Source organism: Adiantum capillus-veneris, chromosome 28 (genome assembly GCF_014529385.1).
Source record: "Adiantum capillus-veneris isolate H3 chromosome 28, ASM1452938v2, whole genome shotgun sequence".
Lineage (NCBI taxonomy): Eukaryota > Viridiplantae > Streptophyta > Polypodiopsida > Polypodiales > Pteridaceae > Adiantum > Adiantum capillus-veneris.
The window spans coordinates 53,581,594-53,602,513 of NC_140958.1; the positions used below are offsets into that span (position 1 = coordinate 53,581,594).

Genomic DNA, 20,920 nt, shown 5'->3' on the forward strand with positions numbered 1-20,920 from the left:
ACAAAAACAACTCAGTCTTTGATTCATTTTTTCACATTAGAGCGAGAATGAAGTATCGCTCTAATGTTTTTGTACAATGGATATTCAAGAGTAGTGGTATCTACAGTAAAAAAAAAGGCTTACGTGCACCAATGGCAAACAACATTTCAAGCCAAAAAGACCCTAAGTAAAGATAGATTCCTCACCTACATCCATATAAACAAGTTAATAGATTTGTTAGTTTTGAGTACCTATTACGAGTGTCAAAGAACTTATAAGTTGTCATCCACGTCCTACTTAAATTTTTTAACCTTAAACCTACCATCCAGTCTGGTATGAAATTGTCATTAAGTTTTCTGAGAGGATTTTATTCTTTTTAAATGAGTTTCAAATTTTTTTCATGATCCAAAGGACACCACTCCTTTAGATTCCATGAATGAAAGCTTATATAAGTTATAAATAAAAATAGTAAATATACCTATTTTTTAGAAAGAATTTATATTTATTTAAATAGGATAAATTTTGATCACAAAGCCACTATCCCTTTTGATCACAAGGCCACTATCCCTTTTGATCCAAATGTTTAACCAAAAACATAGTCCCAAAAATGTTCAAGGTAAGAGGTCTCTTGTCATTTGTTTTAATCTTCTAATACATGAGTTCTATCAGGTTAGCAAAAATGCTCAAATTCTACCCTTGCGTTGTAAAAAAGAGCTATTTAAAGTTGTACTAGTCCAAGAAAGCACTCAGGGTAGGTAGCCAAAGTGTGGTAAAAGTTAGTACTAATCAATCCTAAGTAAGATAATTTGTTAGATGCCTGATTAGATGTAGTCAGGCAAGCATCGGTATATGATTAATGCATGAACTATAAGCAAGGTATAAGTGCTCTAGGGTTTTCTTTGTTAAGTATCACACAAGTGCAAGGAAACCAAGCACCCCCCCTTTTTTTAAGTGCACAGAAGTGGTAGAACAAACTATATTTAACCTAAATGATCAAACAAGATGAGTTACCTTTAACACAAAGGTCAGGACCAAGAGAATAGTATTACAGTGGTGTGTTTATTTATTTTTGAAATTGTGTCTAGTTTGAATTCCCCTACAGTAAGGTGATCAACCAAAAAACAATCATGTGTGATGCAAAGTGGTAGAATAGACTTAATTATCCTAAATGATCACACAAGATGGGAGTCTTTAAATAGAAATATCAAGCTCGAGATAGTATACGGAGTATACTAAACACTGCATCTAGCAAATCCCCAATAGCTAGGTAATCCATTTTTGAAAAAAACCAATATTAAACCTTTTAAGCCAACCAGATAGTTGAATGCCCAATAGTAAGGTGATCAAACAAATAACAATCACGTAAATCATTTAAGCCATTCAACATTGTCAAAGATAATTGTGAAACTCATGAGTTTTTTAATAAAAAACGGTCAACTTCACCAAAAAAGCCACCGATTTTCAAACAAATTAAGGGGAAGGAGCCACATTTGCTCAATCAATCCCCATAGTCTTAAAACTAAAATATACTTTCGATCGGCATATCACCTACAATGTTTTTAGACAAAAATTATATACTCCAGATGACAGCATCAATAGCAACTTTCTTAGAAAAACAAAAAAATGACTTGTTTTGTTTTAAATTATGTGCGGAACCAACATGTGAAGGAGGGTTTTTATCAACCAAATCCATAACATTATTTTAAACAGGAAGTCAAAGTTTAGATCACAACGCAGCATCAAGCACTCACCCACATTCAACTCCCTTTCCCAAACACACACACATAAATGTCAAGGCTAAGCGAGGGGAAAAGCATCCCTCACCTCTATTTATATTGGTTGAGGAAGGTAGCACCATCATTTATGAAAGGAGAGAATCCCACAAGTTGAGCTTCCACAATCGAATCACGGCCCAAGGCAACCAGCTACGACGAGCGAGTGATAGGGATACCACGCGGAGAATACCATGCGGAGTAAAACCATAGAGAGAAATGCCTAATGCATGCAGTATGTAGACCGCTAGGGTACACGAGTAAAGGGGAGGGCAGGGGTATAGGTAAAGGGGACGAATAATTACCACGGTAGATCGGGAGGAGTGTACACATTAAAAGCCAAGTACCTATTAAGGTCAAGGTTAAAAAACTCCCACTCAATTTTTTACAAGGGCAGTAGGGTTTGTGCCCATAGGATAAGATTTTTTTTCAATATATGTAGCAAAGCAATCAGATCGGGTATTGTATTGTAAAAGCACTGATCCAATTATTCCCACATGGTGCAGATTACTGAGTGGGAAAATAAATGAGTGGGTGGGGGGTAATGTTTGTAACTAACATTCCCATTACCAGGTTAGGGCTCTCAAAATTTGGAGAGAGGTCTTTCAAATCTTCAAAGTGGGATATTTTGATGTGTAAGTTTCAATAGAGAGAGAGAGAGAGAGAGAGAGAGAGAGAGAGAGAGAGAGAAGCACTTAAAAATCCTTTTATTGCCAAATATAGTAGAATGGTGATCCCGATTCCCTTCTAAGAAAAAGGTCCAAGATTTATTGGAGGTAGAACTTCTCTTCTTATTCTTCACCTCTCTATTACTTTATCTATATGTGCATGCAACCGACCCACTGTTTCATTGCAAGGAAAAACACATTAATCATCTTTTATTAAAAAGTAAGGATACTTTGACGTGAGCAGCTATCAAAAATCAACATCTCTCTCTCTCTCTCTCTCTCTCTCTCTCTCTCTCTCTCTGACAACAAACTTGAGTTGCATCTAGAGCTAGCACATGGATGGTCCATCTTTCCCATAAGCAGGCAAGCCTCCCTCTCTTCGTAGAAATATACTAAATGTTTGAGGTTTCATTAGTGTCTTTGTTGCGTGCGCGTACGTATGTACACGCAATAATTGGCGAAGTGGGAGAGGAGGGACAACAATGGAATTGCCCAACGTTCAAGCACTTCAAGAAAGAGTATAGAAGTGTCCCTTTAAAGTTATTTTTTAAAATTTTGAAATGCAAACTTGCACAATTTTATTTGAAAAAATCAATACTGGTTCTGAAGAAAGCCCTTTGAAAAGACAAAGCCAAATATATCTTCAGAAATCAAATTTCATTAAATAGCAAAATCACCACCAAAATTACCTTTTTTTTGTTAGGTGCACTTAGACCGATACATTTACCCTATGTAGAGTATAAATTCTTCTCGCTTACATGTCAAAAGACTTTTCATTTTCTTAAGTCTTACTCTTCAATTTTGCATTTTAAATCTTATCCTTTACTTTTACAATTTAAATTATATGTTTTGTGAAGTTTTCTCCGAAGTGAATCAATGTGTGACACATGGAAGCCATCTCCTTCTTTGAGGTTTTTAAGCTCCTATATATATAGTGCAAATGATTCAAAGTGTTTTTTAGTCATTATTTTTTATGTTTTGAGAATATATTATAATCTAAATAGTTCATTGTTACACTTGTTTTCAAAAACATAAAATTTTATTGTGATAACAAATTCTTTAAAATATTAGGAGCACTTTAATGTCATAGGAAGCACAATCATCTCAAAACAAGCTTTATCCAGTGGTCCACAATTGCACCGGAATTGCAATCCTTTACTAAGGCCTTCTGCAATTCAAAACACATACACACATACACAAAGCAAAAGGGGTGTGTCAATTGATGACCATGGTATCTCTTGGACGTGAAAATATTGACTATACAAATTTGCTTTCTTGAATATATACTACAAAGTTTTTCAAGTCTTATTGTATTCTTTTGGAGGGCCTATATTTGCACTTTGCAATTGATGTTGGAATTGCCAAAAGGTGTACACCTTGCCTATGAATGAACAACCCTTGTATGGGCCTACTGCCTCATCAACTTGATGAGAATAGAATAGTCAAGTCTGAAGCCAAAGAGCTGTATCATATCAGAAAATCCATGAGTCTCATCGGATCTATAAGTGACAATGTTGACAGAGAAGCTTATACTCCAGTCGAAGTTTTACGGCTTTTTTTAGCCAATAGAGAATAGTATGGATGTTGTTCATAGTCATCCGTAGAAGTTTTCCATGCTTTAACCAGTTTCTATGGATAGTCCTCAAACAAACCGTCCATCCAAGAGTAGTTCATTTATAGATAAAATGTTTTTGAAATCATAAGAACCAAAATAATTACACAAGGGTAAGTAATTTTGGGTTAGCCTACAACCTAAAACCAACAGAGTCAAAGACTACAATAGTTGTGAGCAGGAATCTAATCTATAGACAAGGAAGACCACCTAACACATGTCAACCTAAGAGGAATTATAGACATTGGGTCCATCAAAGCCTATAGAAATAAATCTCCAAAGCCAACGTCTTGGTTTCTCAGCTTTCTGGGAGAACCTTGTGTTTAGGACGTGTGTTTTGTTGTTTTTAGACTTACGCTTATACACAAAAGAACATAGCAGTTTAAAGACAGTTGGCTTTAGACAAAGGACAATGATTAGCACAAGAACAACTCGGTTTTTTATTTATTTTTGCACATCATAGTGAGAATGAGGTATCATTCTAGTCTTTTGTATATAAGATAGCCAAGAACAACTTATTTTGAAGTGAAAGAGACCAGGTTCGACAATGATGGACAGTAGCTAAGCCAAATAGATTCTAAGTGAAAATAGAGTCCTCATCTACATCCATATAGACAAGACAACATATTTGTTGGCCTTGAATACGTATTACAGGTGTCAACGAACGTGTGAGTTGTTATCCATGTCCTACTTAGAACCTTTTCAACGTTTACCTACCATCGATGCAGTGTTCAATTGTTATGGAATTGGTATTTTACTATTTGTGCAGCTGACAGGTGGAAAAGGTTTGACCGAGCTAGGCTATTGCAAAAGGATATCATATTTTATATACATTTTATTATTCAAGTGCTCTTTTATGAGATTTGGCCATTTATGACCGGCCGCCCAGTTTGTAACCAATTTGACCATTCAAGAAATCTATAAAACAAATACGTGCAAGAGGGAATTGGTCACTCTTGCACGGGGGAAGATTGCACCCAGTGTTTGTGTTGCTCTTCTCCCCTCTCCTCTCTTTTCTCTCGTCGTGCCAGTGTAGCACTCCACTCTAGGAGGTACATCCGCATGTGCCCTTTCGATGTCTCCCACTCTTTGCCTCTCTTTGTCGTGTGCAATCTCGATTATGGTTATTCGATTCATCAGGTATGCAAATTCATGGTTTTATTGCTCGTAGCATGTCGTTCTTGATATTTTACAGGGCCACCGCATTCGCCGTCTGTAGCAGTGGTATCAGAGCACAGGCTAGGCTCCTGCAATTTATTTAGAGTAAGCATCTCCAAACAAGGCTTAGATAAGGATTCAAATCATGGCCAAGAGAGGAAATGTCACTTTCATGTATCAAAGTTAAGTACACCCTTATTTCTTATTAGAAGTTTCTTTTTCTCTCTTAGCTATGTTGCATCTCTCCTTAAACTTCCTCAAACTTGAGTTGCATGTGTCTTTGGTGCTTGTACTTGTATGAAGATTTCGCATATAATAGAGAAATTAATTTATGCAATAGTATTGTTATTTGTATAGATAGATTAAATGGACACATACAGAATTTTTCCTATAACAATAGAGAAATGTGCATGAAAGAAAATCAATCACGTTCGTACGTGATCAACTAAAGGAAACTAAATGATTTTAATATAAAAAGAAGTGCACAACCGTTTAGTGAGAAAAATTAGCAGAACGGTCCCAAGAGACTTGGCCTTGAGCTAGCTCTGAAATTTCCTCGCCATGTTCGTTGAAGAAGAAGAGGAGAAGAGAGCTCTTTATTGTCATCTACACATTACCGTTTTACAAAGAAAAGTGATCTATCGACCCCGAGCTCAAGAGGATGTCATCAAAGCAAGGTTAAGACCATGCCCACACAAGATTTCAAGTGGTTCATGGGAACCAGGCTTTATTTTTTCTATATATATATATATATATATATATATATATATATATATATATATATATATATATATATATGTATATATATATATATAATACAGTTGAATTAACGATTATCATCTTCAGACGGCGGCTTAATTGCTTTATCTGTAGGCGGCACCATGAAGTCGATCATTGCGTCGCAGGGCGCCGTTGGCGTCGCAGGGCGCCGTTTGCATCGCAGGGCCAGTAGGAAACGTTGCAGTTCTAGGTCGACATGCCACCTCCATATTGTGGCAAGTCTCTCTCTCTCTCCCCTCTCATGATCTTTCTCTATCTCTCTCTGGCTGCCAACCACCAACTCTCTCTCTCTCTCTCTCTCTCTCTCTCTCTCTCTCTCTCTCTCTCTCTCTCTCTCTCTCTCTCTCTCTCTCTCTCTCTCTCTCTCTCTCTCTCTCTCTCTCTCTCTCTCTCTCTCTCTCTCTCTCTCTCTCCTTTGCAGTCGCCAATTCCACTGCCTCATCTCTCTCTTAACTCTCGCATGCCCACGGCGGCCAACCATTAAACTCTTGCTCTCACCCCCTACTTTTCAACCGTCGCCATGAAGAAAAACCACTGGCGATAATAACAAATACATGAGGGCCTTCTAGTTTCGCTGTCGCAGTTGCATGGCCTGCAATCATCTTGCCAACCAGAACAGTTGCAGCCTCTCTCTCACTCTCGACTGCAGCTTGTACAGCGGCTACCCACTCTAATTCTCTCTTTAACTCTTTCTCTCTCTCCCACAACAATGGAGACCTTTCCAACCCCCCCGCTGACTACTTACTGAGGCGGACTTTGACAAAGCTGTGGTCTCATTCAAGCTGCCAGTCCTGATGTCTTCCACAAGGTCCCTCCACTGGCGCTACTAGCGCTCCTGGCGCTACTGGTGCTACTGGCGCTACTGGCTCCCATGGCATACAACAACTCGAAGGACTGCAGCTCTCCATCTCTCTCTAGCCAACAGACGTCCAACACACTCTCTCTCCCTCTACACTTCACATGTAGCTGGAGTTCTCTAGCTCTACATGCGCAGGCTAGCTTACGCTACTCCACACCTTGTAGGTCCTCACATGTAGCCAACCTTCTTGTTTGCTTTTCCATCACACCCACCCTTTTTTTTTTGTGGTGTGCATGGCGTCGCCAACCACACACAACCTGTCTTTCTAACCTTCTCTCTCTTTCACCGTCACATGCAGAAATAGCATAGCCTTATGCTATCAACCACAAACCACCTTACCAACCTACTCTATATGCCGCAAACTTTTGAGCCGCTATTCTCTCTCTCTCTCTCTCTCTCTCTCTCTCTCTCTCTCTCTCTCTCTCTCTCTCTCTCTCTCTCTCTCTCTCTCTCTCTCTCTCTCTCTCTCTCGTTCTTGCATGACACACGGCAGAAGCACCTTCCCAGTCTACGTGTGGCACTCACACTCCAACCACCTCTCTCTCTAGTCTCCCTCTCATCAAAACTGACGCCGCTATAGAGGTTTGCATTCCCTCTCTCCCCCCTGCCCATCTAGCGATAACTTTCTCTCCCCTTCGTCTGCAAAATTGGCACCCACACCAGACACAATACTCACATGGAGGCCTTCGTTCTGAGCTGTAGCGCACACCCGCAAATACACAAAGACCTCAGCCTTTTGGCGACCGCCCTGCAACATCAAACTCCCTTCATTCAAAGATGTAGCCATGTTGTCACCAGGCATGCATGGCGAAGAGTTGAAGGGCCATCAGTGCATGGGTTCCGGGCTTCCAGAGACAGCCGGCACTCGAGTGTAGTGTTTTCCTTGAGGTTGCTAATGAGGATATTACTGAAAATGAAGGTCAATCAACTCTCAAAACTCTCTCTGTCTCTCTACAAAAGAGTCCCCCCTGTCCCCATGCTGCCTGGCTATTTCTCTCTCCCCCTGGACAACTGCATACAAACACGGACATTGACAAAGCTCTTCTGCAATGGACGCAATACTTTCTCATCGACAACAGGCCGCTACCCGGCATCCTCGGGCAGTGACGACGATGATGATTTCAGCCTGAAAATTTTAAGTTTTTTTACTTTACTTTACTTTACTTCATTTTATTTTGTATCCAGACATTGGTAATGCACACCTCACAATTAGCTCGTATAATTGCTTATATCAAGCAGACTCATGTGGGGGAATACTCTCAACATATGTAAGTCAATGATGATGATGCTTAGCCACAATTGTCTTCAAAGACTTCGGCCAGGTTTCATCCTCTTCCGGGATGGAATCTCTCAAGGGGCCTTCTACTATCAAGATAAAAAATACACTCAATGGAATCCCTATATATCAATTTTTCATCCCATTATGCCGGGGTTTGTTTAGTTTATATCACCAATTTGATTTATCGTGGATTGAGAAATTGTTGATTGATTGTTGTCTATCTTCATTATTTTAAGATAAGTCAATCTATTTCTCGAAAGAAAGCTGGTTCAAGTAAGGGTAATTTTGTAGGATTCTTTCTTACTTCAAAATATGCACATAGTAATCCACTTCTTCATGTTTATGTAAGACTCTAACGATAACATTAAGAAATGTTTAGGGTTTTCCGGTGAGATGTGAAGTTTTAAAACCATCACAAGACAATCTATTTTGTCATGCATTATCATTTCCTGATTCTCTGAACTATAATAGGATTGAATTTCATTAGGTTTTTTTTCAAAAAAAATCTTTGTTCTAGAACACACCTTAGAAGACAATTCCTAGCATGAAACAGGTGCAATAAGAACAGCAGTTCCAAACTACAATTGGTATTATTACTCTTGTATGTGTAGAAGATAGATACCACTTTGAAACAAGTCCCATATCTACTCATGACTATTCCAAGTTCCCACCCATTCCCCATATTTATTATCCAATGTATTTCCTTTTTTTAGTGACATTAAGGTCAAATTACACAAGCAATCTTCTATACCACATGATCTTCTCTACGATTCCGTTCATCAATTTCGGTTGTCCGATATCAGGCATTCATAAGTGAGCCTTAAAATTATTGCACTTATAAAATTCTGAAGATTTTTTAGGTTTTCTCCTCTTCAGATGGCTCATTGTTATATGTTACTAGTTGTTGTACAATAGCACCACTCCACACCATTACCTTTATTTTGTTTACCACAATTTTAAGGAAATAAAAGTAGCTGTCTTGATTGACCTTACTCAAATGATTTTTATCATGATCTTCACTTGTTTTTGTTACATTTCTCTAATTCATTTAAGGATTCACAAAAACCTATGCAGACCATAATGCAAGGACGTCAAATAAGTAATCTCTTTACTTTATTTTGCAAACTCATTTTTATAGCTTTTGCACTAATCTCCTAACCATGTTTTATCCGATTTTATGATACTCTCTTACACTGCTATGGTCATGCCCTCTAATTGTATTGAAAGAAATTTTTGTTGAGATGATTTGTCAGTAAGCTATGCAGGTAGTCATGAGAGCTAAGGTGCTCTGGGATAGTGCACAACCATTTGTAAGTCCTTTGGTGATATACTGCACTATGATGTCGACAACGTAGTAAATATATTTTTTCCTTTATGTCTTGTCTAGTCCATTGGTCACATGCACACAGATTCACCGATTTAGGCAGTGTGTAGATACTCATCTTGGTGCAGATTTGCCGATTTAGGCAGCATAACAACAAACTACAGATTCACGCTTTTTGAACTTATATTAGATGTAGATTCGCCAATTTAGGCAGCATTAGTGCAGATTAGTCGATTTGGGCAGCACGTCTTATTGTTGTAGATTCACCGATTTAGGCAACACCAATCACGAAATCATGCTGCAGTGGGGCTGGCCACCAATGTAACTGGTATGATTTTGTTACCCAGGTATACAAAATGAAGAATATTTGGATTTGAATTTGCAATGGGTATATGTTGGCAGATAGTTGGATTTTGATTTGGAATTGGTATTTGATGCTTTTCTGTCGTGACAGTATTGGACTTGAGATTGATGAGAATTGATTATTGAATGATGAGTGTGACCAATGATATCCTGATTCATCAGGGTATGACATATACTGCTTATTCTAGTGGTATGGGACACTAGAAAAGGTAGTATGTGGATGACGGCAGGAATAAGCAATGTTGTCTAATTTTATGAATTTTTCTTCTACTATGTGATAGTTTTGATACAGATTTCTAATCATTGTTTTTGACAAGTATTGTTTTGCATATTTTTATCTTCGCAACTGAGGACAGTTGCTTTCCAACGGAAAGGTATGTTATGGAATTTGTATTTTACTATTTGTGCAGCTGACAGGTGGAAAAGGCTTGACCGAGCTAGGCTATTGCAAAAGGATATCATATTTTATATACATTTTATTATTCAAGTGCTCTTTTATGAGCTTTGGCCATTTATGACCGACCGGCCAGTTTGTAACCAATTTGACCATTCAATAAATCTATAAAACAAATACGTGCAAGAGGGAAATGGTCACTCTTGCAAGGGGGGAGATTGCACACAGTGTTTGTGTTGCTCTTCTCCCCTCTCCTCTCTTCTCTCTCGCCGTGCCGGTGTAGCACTCCACTCTAGGAGGTACATCTGCACGTGCCCTCTCGATCTCTCCCGCTCTTTGCCTCTCTTTGTCGTGTGCAATCTCGATTATGGTTATTCGATTCATTAGGTATGCAAATTCATGGTTTTATTGCTTGTAGCATGTCGTTCTCGATATTTTGCAGGGCCACCGCGTTCGCCGTCTGTAGCATCAATATCAACAAGTATCCATTGTCACAACAGAAAGCCACAGATGAAAGTGACATGTGTGTGTGTATGTGTGTGTGTGTGTGTGTGTGTGTGTGTATATATATATATATATATATATATATATATATATATATATATATATATAGAGAGAGAGAGAGAGAGAGAGAGAGAGAGAAAGAAAGAGATGACATCAACACATGGGATTGACCGTACTTGTCCAGCTAGCAAGGAAATGTTTGTGAGCTCATCGACTAGAGAGGAACGTCTTGGGAGCACTTGTAGCATGTTGTTATGGAGCTATGGAGGAAACCTTACTTGGAATAATCGTTTTAGAGAGGCAGACAATGATTAGAGAATGTGCATAGAGACCAACTGAAGGGAAACTAGCTATGTTGTGACACTTTCAATGTTGTTGCTTCAGCAAGCGCACACCATTGGTACACCTTGGTTGGCTAGGGTATAAAATGACATGTCCCAAAACTAAGACAATGTTCAAATAAGTCCACCATATTTTTTTGTTATCTGAATACTTGATGAGATAGACATTTGGTACATAAAGGTCTCACATAAGCTATCTTTTGCATCATTTTGATTTAAAATCATGGAATATCATGGGAGAACAAATTGGGAAGAGTTATATTTCCCTAAATTGGCTCATACAATTTGAGCGTCTCTAAATCGATGCCTCTACCTTAGTGAAGAGCATGCCATGCAATTTTAGAGTTCTTGCTCTTGTTTTGGTCCAATTGGATGAATAGATACATGTTTCCTCCCCTTTGCCCATGTAGCCTCGTTTGTGACGCGACACGGGAGAGCGAAATACATTGATAATGAAAAGTACAGAGTATACAGAGTGAATAGATGAAATAAGAAGTCTGTATGCATAATAGTTACAAGAAGAGCATAGCTTGTTTCATAACCTCCCGACCACCCCGAGCTATCTCAATCTTAACCTCAATCACAATCGCAATATCAATCTCAATCTTGTGCACAATCTCAATCTCAATTTCAATCACGCTCTCACTCTCAATCTCGATCACAATCACACTCTCAATCTCAATCTCAATCTCAATCTCTTGATGGCAAAAACCATCATAATCAAAATCGCAACACGATCACAATTATCATGACACCTTGCATAGATCCCGTTTCACATATTCGTTTCTGCATCATCTATAAAATAGCCAAAAGAACATATTCATGCAACCAAATCAACGTGATAATCAAATTAAAAATATCATTTTGTACCATCATAAAAGAGTATAATCACTTCTTGATTGGATCAAACAAAAGAGATATTACCTGTGTATATTTATTTGTAAGCTAACATGTTGTTGCTCGTAGGTTATCATGTTGCTGTTGGCAATTTGTTTTTATCATAACTTGGTCAAATGAACTTAGAACATAGACATCCAAGTACTCAAAACGACGGGAACAAGTGTGGTCTTCAAGGCTCCATAGATAGAATTGCAACAAAAAAAAAACGTCTTTCTTTGGCTGAAAACGCAACTTTTAGGTCGAGACTCATAACACCCCTATTTTTGAATCTCCACAACTTTTTCAACTTATTTTAAGCTTGTCCATGTATTTTAAGCTAGAACACATGAAAATAGAACATTGATACTAATGAAAACGACAGTTTTGACTACGTGTTTACAATCAGGTGAATGATCTTTTATTCAATAATCATTACTAAATACATCTTTACTGTATTGTGAAGAGAATATATTTTATCCCTCGATATCTCGAACTCATTTGTGTACGACTAATACTGTCTATCTCATAAATTATTCAACAATCTTTTAAACCATTTTTAACAAAAGATCTAACCTATTACATTCTTTCTGACTTTAAGAACTTAGAAAAATAGTCATATTACATCGTTTGAACCTTGCCAAAGGGATATGGAGTGCACATGTCTAGCAAGCGACTAAGAATTGGTAGTTTGAGATAAGGGGTAGGGTAATGATTTTGTCATCCTTTCCACACTTTTTTGCCAACCCCACATGTAAACGTCCCCCCCGCCCCCCTTTTACATTCATAGGGATATACCCCTTTCAATGGAAAGAGCATGGAAGCGTGGTTGTCATCTTTAAGCTTTTGGAGCTTTTAAGCTTTGCTAAGCTTTTTAGAGTGCTTTTGTAAGCAAACCCTTGAGGCTTGAATGATTGTGAGCATGTGTGCAAGTCTCTCTCCTTGATGAGCCATTGGGCATCTGAACGGTAAGCGCATGTACCCTTTGTCAACAATGAGAGGGGGATGACCCTAAGGTCAAGTTTAGATGGCACGGTTGCAGGAGCTTTGCTAAGTGATACCTTTTCCACACTCCATTCACACAGGCCAACGAAGAAATTGAAGATGTGTACATGGGTTGCAAATTTTGCAAAAAATGATAGTCTGCATGGTTGAATCGACGGCTCTTCAACCAAGTGTCACCATCCACATGCATCACGCTCTTCTTTTTGCCGTGGATAACTTTTCTTTCGTGGGGGAGGCTCTTCTTCTGTCATCCTGCTTGAACCCTCATAAGGAAGGTTGAGTTCAAATGGGGCGACAGAAGAGAAGAGTTACCTCGTGTGGACATTTTTGATTGGCTGCACCAAAAGCATTCCATTGCCGGGTTCATCACTTCTCTAGCTCCCCCCCCCCCCCCCCCCCCCCCCTTCGAAAGAGAAAATTTCCATGGCAAAAGATAATGTAGACGTTGCATGGGAGTTGAACTCACCATGCGATGGCAATGAGCCGTCGATTCCATTGCTTGCGCTATCGGCATTAGCAGTTTTTGCGGATCACGTGAACAAGTTTTTTTACTTGGTGAGCCTAACATGCTTTCGCCGATTCTTGAGCGAGAAGTGGCCGCTTGGCAATATCTAAGCCATTGGCTTTTACCATAATCGCATGGCATGGCCCGCTTTTTTTTATCGCGCACTCGGGGAAAAAAAGCAATGTTGCTCATGTGCACAATCAAGAAAAGCCAAGCAGGCCGCAGGGAGCTTGCACAGGCAACAGCTCCGAAATAAACTCAATAGCCTCTCCGCAGCTCGTGAACTCTCCAAGAGGTACCAACCCTACACCATGCGGCCATCCTACAGGTCCTCCATAGCACCCAACGCCAATTTGCAGGAGGTGAGGAACATCTGCAGCGCGTTGATGGCGAGGCGGGGCATCGGAGTACAATGAATTGAGTCTTTAGGCTAGAAGGCGAGCATTGACGTAGGCTGAGCCAGCGGCGGCAGCAGGTGCCTCTGAAGCACGACAATCTCTTCCTCCTGGTCTAAGCATCGCTCTGTCAGCTCCTAAGCTGCCGTCCCCCCACTCTCCTGCAATATGGCCCTCAAGCCTCTCGAACTTGCTCACCTCGACTCCCGTAGGAGCTCCATCTGGCATGTTTTGTGCTTGTTCATGTTTTGTTGGTGAGCCCAAAGGTGTTCTGAATGCAGCACCCACCATGTGTCATTTAGATTTAAATTTTAAAAAAACATCACTACAAAACTTCGCTGTGAAAAGCTACCAGGTGAATAAAATAAAAAGCGCACTCTGTGTTGTAGCTGCGTTGCAGTCGCACGTCATCAAGCTGAAGGGTACGTCGAATGCTTGCCAACATGATGAGCCCTCAGATATTTCATGCGATCAAACCCATGGCAGAGGTAGCACTAAAATAGAAGATTTCAAGTTTCAATCAATGATCAGTTGGCCTAATCTGGAGTCAAATCACCAAAACTCATTGCCTCCCAAGCCCGTTCAACACATTTTTCTACTGATGCTATCAGGCTGTTGTCTATGCAAACAGCAGAGGCAGAACACAAAGTGGACATGAGATCATAAAATCATAGCAGGATCGATCACACCAAAGCTTCTCATGGTTATCCTTAATCATAAGCCAATGGCTTTAGTGCTAGCTGCTTGCGCTTTTAGCAGAGTGTGTGAGGGGATTAGCAGACAGCTCAATGTCGAGGGAAAGGCATTGGGGAATATTGCCACTAATGGTCTGGTGAGCCGTTGGCTTCAGTCATACTCCTCGTCCAAGTCTGTTGATAGCCTATCTGAAAATTTGATGAGGCAAGCATTTCGGAACAATCTGCAGACAAACAGAAACATCTCTCATTACCAATTCAACGCGGAATATGGTGTCCGTGGGAGCTCGTTAATGTGTAGCTCCAAGGAGATGCAACAGCATTGCAGTGGAAGTCAAGTAGTAAATCATGCAGGTTCCTATGCTGCTGATCAGGATCAAAAGAATAGTCAAAGAGCAAAAGCAGAAGCTAATTCTTTTTTCCACACAAAGAGATTTGATGCTGGGGAAGTTGACGAACATGGACTGCGGAGTAATGGCATGTCTGGAGATAGGCATACCAATATGTCAGTACCTATTAGCCTCCGGGAGCAGTTCACTATTGTCCATTCAAAACCTCGATGGGATAGCATATACTCTATAGACAATATGGTCAATATTCCGGCCTGTAAAGACTCTTGCTAATAACCATAATTCGGTGGCGGATCCTATTAGCAAAGGTCCATGTACGCAACAGTTATCGGATCAAGTTCAGATGGCTGCAGATGACAGACATCAGTTTGGTATTGTAGCCAACACAAACCCTCATTTTTCCTTGGGGCAGTGATAATCTATTCACATCTTCTCAAAGGTCTTTTGTCCAACAGGAGGTTGAGGTAGAAACCACATATAACAAGCGCGACTCCAGCTCGATAACACTGCAAGGTTCGTTATCTACATCCAATTTTCCACGCGCATGCGTTTGTTTGGTGCAACACATAAATGCTACGGGGCAGGGCACCGCTTCCGTTTCTTATAATTTTTTGGAGAGACTACACTGCCAACTCTCCACCATACTTTTGTATGGCACCTCTGTATGACGTGCACTGTATACTTTGCACTTTCATATGACATTTCATTGCAAGACGATATGTTTAACTATTCACATTGCTTTTTTATAGCTCGACTCAAAAATCGACCTGTAGATTGGACAATTGAAAAGCAGCAGTACAACATTGCAAGTCAATAAAGCACCTCATTTATTGTTGCAGGTCATTTATGTTTTATCTATATTTGCTTATTTTAGAATTTTTTGCACTGAAAAAAGGTATATACTATAATTATAGAGGAGCTATCCATGTTATAAAGGCAGACATTATAATTATAGAGGAGTTATCCATGTTAATCCAAACGACATTTTACCTTATCGTAAGACAATCTTGCCCAACTACCCCCAGTTTGTAGTCAGGCACAGGATTTTTGTAACACATGCCATATCACAAGATCGGTCCACTTTCTACATGCAACTTTCTATAGGATGTCATGCTCTGTAAGACATGTAACGGACCTTGAATTGCTTCCGTTCTTGACCATTATTCGTGAAAGAAAACCAGCTATAGATGAGATCAAATGTACCTTGGGTACATGTATTACAGATGAAGCACATATGCATGACTACATCAACAACTCTACTTCGATAATTTGTACTCACAGATGAGACTTCCAATACTATAAAAACCTGGCCTTGAATAAGTTGTACAATTAAGCTAACATTATAAAAGTTGAAAAAAGACGAACGGGGGTAACATAAATGTCCTTCAGTAGTGGCTCCTAGAGCCTAAGTTCAATGACTAGATTTGATCGCAATTGGGATATGCTGCATGATCACTGAAAACACCGACTAACAATCGGTGTGGCAAACGGTGCAACATGCGTTGTCGATGCCATAGCACAAAACAAAGAAGGTGAGGTCACATGTATCGCTGTCCTCATTCATTGTACTCATAATAACTACAAAAGAAGAAAGGCAAAACACAATCAACATCCGCCTTCTATGCTACCAACCATTCGATGAAAATTTTCTTTTTGAAATACTTTTCGTTTGCAAGAATTTACATGTAGCACGTATAAAACATTCATCAGCAGACAACCTCGCTTGAACATAATCTCAAATGTAATTATCCCTATAATCTCGAATAATTGATGCATTTAACTTTGTCTCCTCCCATAAACATTATTTCAAATGTATACCCTTTCACGCAATGCCGCCCTTGCCAAATTAGTCTTGCTCTTGTTTCCTTCAGTGCTAGATACTAAATGTCAATTTGCATATGTCCTATGTATTCTATAGATGTTATATAGCAAGGCCCACCAAGCAAGAGTAGTTTTTTTAGAGAGTACAAGGACTTTGAAACACACGCACACACCCTATGTACAACGACCTCACAGGTAAAGAGAGAAGCATCCCATCACACGCACACATCAACATATGAGAACAGTCCCTAAGGACTTGGAACATGTCTTCAGACCGCCGAGGGAGGATTGAACCCAAGAACTTAGGCACAAAGGCTATAGCCTATGACTCTACCAACTGAGCTAGCACCCATTGATTGTAATCAAGTTGTTGTACTACGGCCAGGGTTGGAAAAGGTCTCGTTGAGAAGCTATTCTGAACCCAGCTAAGGTAGTCGTCTCTTTTATTGAAAAGTACATTACAAATAATGTGGTTATGGCCAACAAAGAAGAGACATTTCTTCACCATTGTAATTGCCATGGTTCTTGTTGTTTCCAACTTTCATTGAAACTCAGTGCGCCGGCCGCCTTCTTCAAACACATCTGTCAGCCTGGTTAAAGAGCAGGACCACGGACTGTCCAGCCAGCCTTCACGTTCTCGTAGAGTCATAGATGCCCCATTGCCTGCTGCAGGCTGTGTATGCGCGCGCGATCGCGTCCGTGCTTGTATGTGAGAGAGAGCTTTGTGGGCGATGTTAGATGCCCCATTTTTTTACTGTTCGTGGAGGGAGAGAGAGAGAGAGAGACGATTTGTGCATGCATGATTGTTCGGTTCAAATTGCGTCTGCAGAGAGTTCACATTTTCTGAGTAAATCATGGAGTGGGTCCTTTAGCATTTCGTGTTAGTGCGAGCGAGAGAGAGAGAGAGAGAGAGAGAGAGAGAGAGAGAGAGATGCCCAGATGTCTCTGACCCCTTGGGGACGAGATGGACAACTTGCTCGGGAGAAATCCATCCGCAGGTAAGACAGCAAGCTCACCATCAAGCTCTACCACAGGAGGTGAGGGAGGCTCAGGGCCAGGTCTCATGCAGGCCTGGAGGGATGGGATCGCTAAGGCACATGAGCGCATCAATGCACTCAAGGAAATTGTTGGGTCACTCAATTCGCTTGCAAATTTGCAGGAGTCAGAGAGGCCTGCAAGAGGCTTGCTTGAAGACGAGCATACTGCACACGCCATCCTCTCTCATCTCACAAACCCTTCTTCAGGCCATGGACATGATCTTCTATGCCAATGGCTCTATGACACTTTCCAGACAGACGATCCCGATCTTCAGGCGGTTGTACTCAGGTTTGTTGCTAACACACTTGGAAACATTTTTGCCTGCATTGCGTCCCTTGCCATGCTGTATGGTTGTGTGATCATGGTCTATTTGCAACATCTATGATCGGGTTTAAGCCTCTTGTAGGCTGATGGATATTTTCAACAAGCTGTGTTGAAATACTCAGTGCTGTTTTGTGTTTAAAATTCTACCCTCTTTATGGGCAGAAGCTTGATTGTACGGTTTCACAATATAGGCTGCATATTGAGGGAGAATATGGAACTTTTGAGGATTTAAGGTTGTATGTATGTAGGCGTGTGTCCATATGTATGTGGTTGGAAAATGTTGGTTTATCAATTGCCTACACATTGAACAGCCAGAAGGCCGTGCAGAGGTAGGCTTAAGCCTGCGTAACTAAGTTTATGTAAGGTCATGGCTTCGCACTAGAAGACGTACATTATTTTGCCATTTAACTTACTTAATTTTAATAGTTGAGCGTATTGTACATGATAGTATGACTGTAGGGCAGGCCGTTTCTTGTCTGATAGGATTTTCCAGTGAGAAACAAACCAAATGTGATGAATATATCCACTCTATCGTAACATATGTTTATTTTGGTATGAGATAATGACAACTATGACTTAGAATTTATGTGTCATGAAGGGGATAACAACAAGCCGTGGTGAAAATTTCATGAATAAGAAATATTGAGCCCTGAAAGAGTGGAATGTAGTCTTTGTATGGTGCAGCGTGAAGTTGAAAGGCATCCTCGAGGCATTTTCTTTGCTGTATGAAAATGAGATTTCTTAAAAATAATTTTTTGCTTTGTAGATTGCTCAAAAGTGTATTTATACTGCCATGCTGCAATGCGGGAGTCTTATCCTATTTGAACAGGTACATTCCAGCTCTGTGTGGGCTTTATCTTCCAAGAATTTTGAGCCGCAATGACGAGTCTTTAGCTGGCTTTGAAGCTGTTTTACTTGCCCTATATGGTGCGGAGGCAAAGGGACGCCAAGGCTCCCCAATTGTTGTCAACATTCCAGATCTTTCACAGCCGAGCCTTTATCATACCCCTCGAATACCCTCCGCATCTCCTCTAGAATTGCGTAGGGGACAGTTGTCAGCTGCTTTGGAACCTCAAGATACCATCAAAGCCACAAAGCGAGCCTGTATTGTGGCTGTTGCACTTGATCTATTTAGTCGCAAAATAGCTACTATGCCACACAAAGCAAAGATTGAGGCTTGCCAGTGTGTGTTGCGACTAGCAAGGCTCTCATCTTCACATGAGGAAGCAGTTTTTGACCCACCAGATAATGAAGGCGCAACACTGGAAAACAATTGTGCTGGGAGGGCTGTTGACACAACCAATAAACCAGGATCTGCATCTCCCTCCGGACACATGCCAGAAATTGAAATAGTAGGACCGGGGGAGCTTTTCCTTGGTAACAAATCCCCTTCCCATCAAAGTGCAAGCTTCAGCCCCAAGTGCTCTCCACCGAAGAAGCTCACATCATCAGATTTACCGCTTTCTCACGCAACAAATGCTGTTGATTTGGCGAGTGCTTTTGTGCAAGCAGGCAATGGAGCTCGAATACCTCTACCATGGGAGCTGATTCAACCTCTTCTCAGAATACTAGGCCATTGTCTACTAGCCCCATGCAAAAATTCTGATGATGTGAAAGAGGCAGCCTCTGCAGCCATAAAAGTGCTTTATCGCAGAGCTTTCCATGACCTTATGCCTGAAGCAATGCTTGCCACACGGAGCCTTCTGCGACTAGAAAGTGCCTCAAAACATTATTCAAAGACCAATTCAGCTTCAGGAATTTCTACAGCGAGCTCATCAAAACCACGAAAGCCAGAGATTTTACTGGTTTCTAAATAGGTAGTAGTAAGCTACCATGTATTTGTTAATTTGTTATGTATACAGTCCCTTACCAACCATTCATTTACACCCAGCTGAAGTATTGGTGTAATTTTTACTCACTCATTGGGCTAGCATGTGAGAGTTTTGTGTTGAAGTGCGAGGGAAGTTTCATGCCATTTCCTACTGGTTTTCTTCTCTCCATGACTTTTGAGAGAAAACTATGAGAGCGGCGGGCTTCTATAATCTCTCACATTTCCAGAGCTTGTATCTAATGGCTTCGCACAGATATGACTAAATGGGTCCGTTTGTTTTAGGTTTGCTTCACTTAATGGCTTGCAAGTAGTGTAATTGTGCAGGAACTCAATGTGGATTTTCATTGGGTGTTTCACACAAACATTAATGGTGCAGGGACGCATACATAATTCATGTGGGTTCCCAAGTTTGTTTTTAGACGGCATATGTTATATTGCTAGTGTGCTTGCGATTGTGCAAATCAGGAAGTGGCTGTTCAGCAAGGGATTGGCAAGTCCTTACAGTGTGTCCGGATTCTGGCTGTGGAAGTTTGAATCTTGGTATAGAGGTATCATTGAATTTTAAGTAAAGTTGTCAAGGAGATGTGACTATAGTCTCCAATATATCTTCTAAGTTTACCCATTTGTGTGTGGTGAAGCATTGTCTCAACTTGTTTGCTGATTCCGAGCATGTATGGTTGTCTTTTGGATGAGAGAGTGACTAATGCATACGTATGATACTGTGTATTTTTCATCCGCACAAGTGTGCATCCGTTTGTGTACCTTATTGTGTAAGACCACAAAACTATTTATGCATAAATGAATGGGTATGTGTGTGTTTGTGCATGCGTGCTTGTGTTCTTGTATGTTGAGATATCAAGCTCAGCACATGGTACGTTTGGATGACATCTTGCTTACATTGTCATTGTGACAAGATAGTGGACTTGGTTGGCGATTTTAGGTGGTCGGTCTGATATCTTACGTAAACTTTGGTATGACTAGCAAGGCCTAACTTCAAAGTTCTTATAATTGACATACAAAGTTTGTTATGATGTGCAAGTCACACAT

At 40.3% G+C, this 20,920-nt stretch overlaps 1 protein-coding gene across 2 annotated transcripts; it reads left to right on the forward strand.

Annotated features, from left to right (window-relative positions):
• The first annotated feature begins 17,157 nt into the window (after positions 1-17,157).
• On the forward strand, positions 17,158-20,154 carry LOC147420466 (uncharacterized). 2 transcript variants are annotated; one of them, XM_086504847.1, is made up of 2 exons: positions 17,158-18,006; positions 18,809-20,154. In XM_086504847.1, exons 1-2 carry the CDS (start codon positions 17,645-17,647, stop codon positions 19,857-19,859), a joined length of 1,413 nt encoding a protein of 470 aa, XP_086360973.1. In that variant the 5' UTR covers positions 17,158-17,644; the 3' UTR covers positions 19,860-20,154. The 2 variants fall into 2 exon arrangements, with proteins under 2 accessions (XP_086360973.1, XP_086360974.1); XM_086504848.1 differs by having other exon boundaries at positions 17,162-18,006; positions 18,872-20,154.
• Positions 20,155-20,920: the final 766 nt, after the last annotated feature.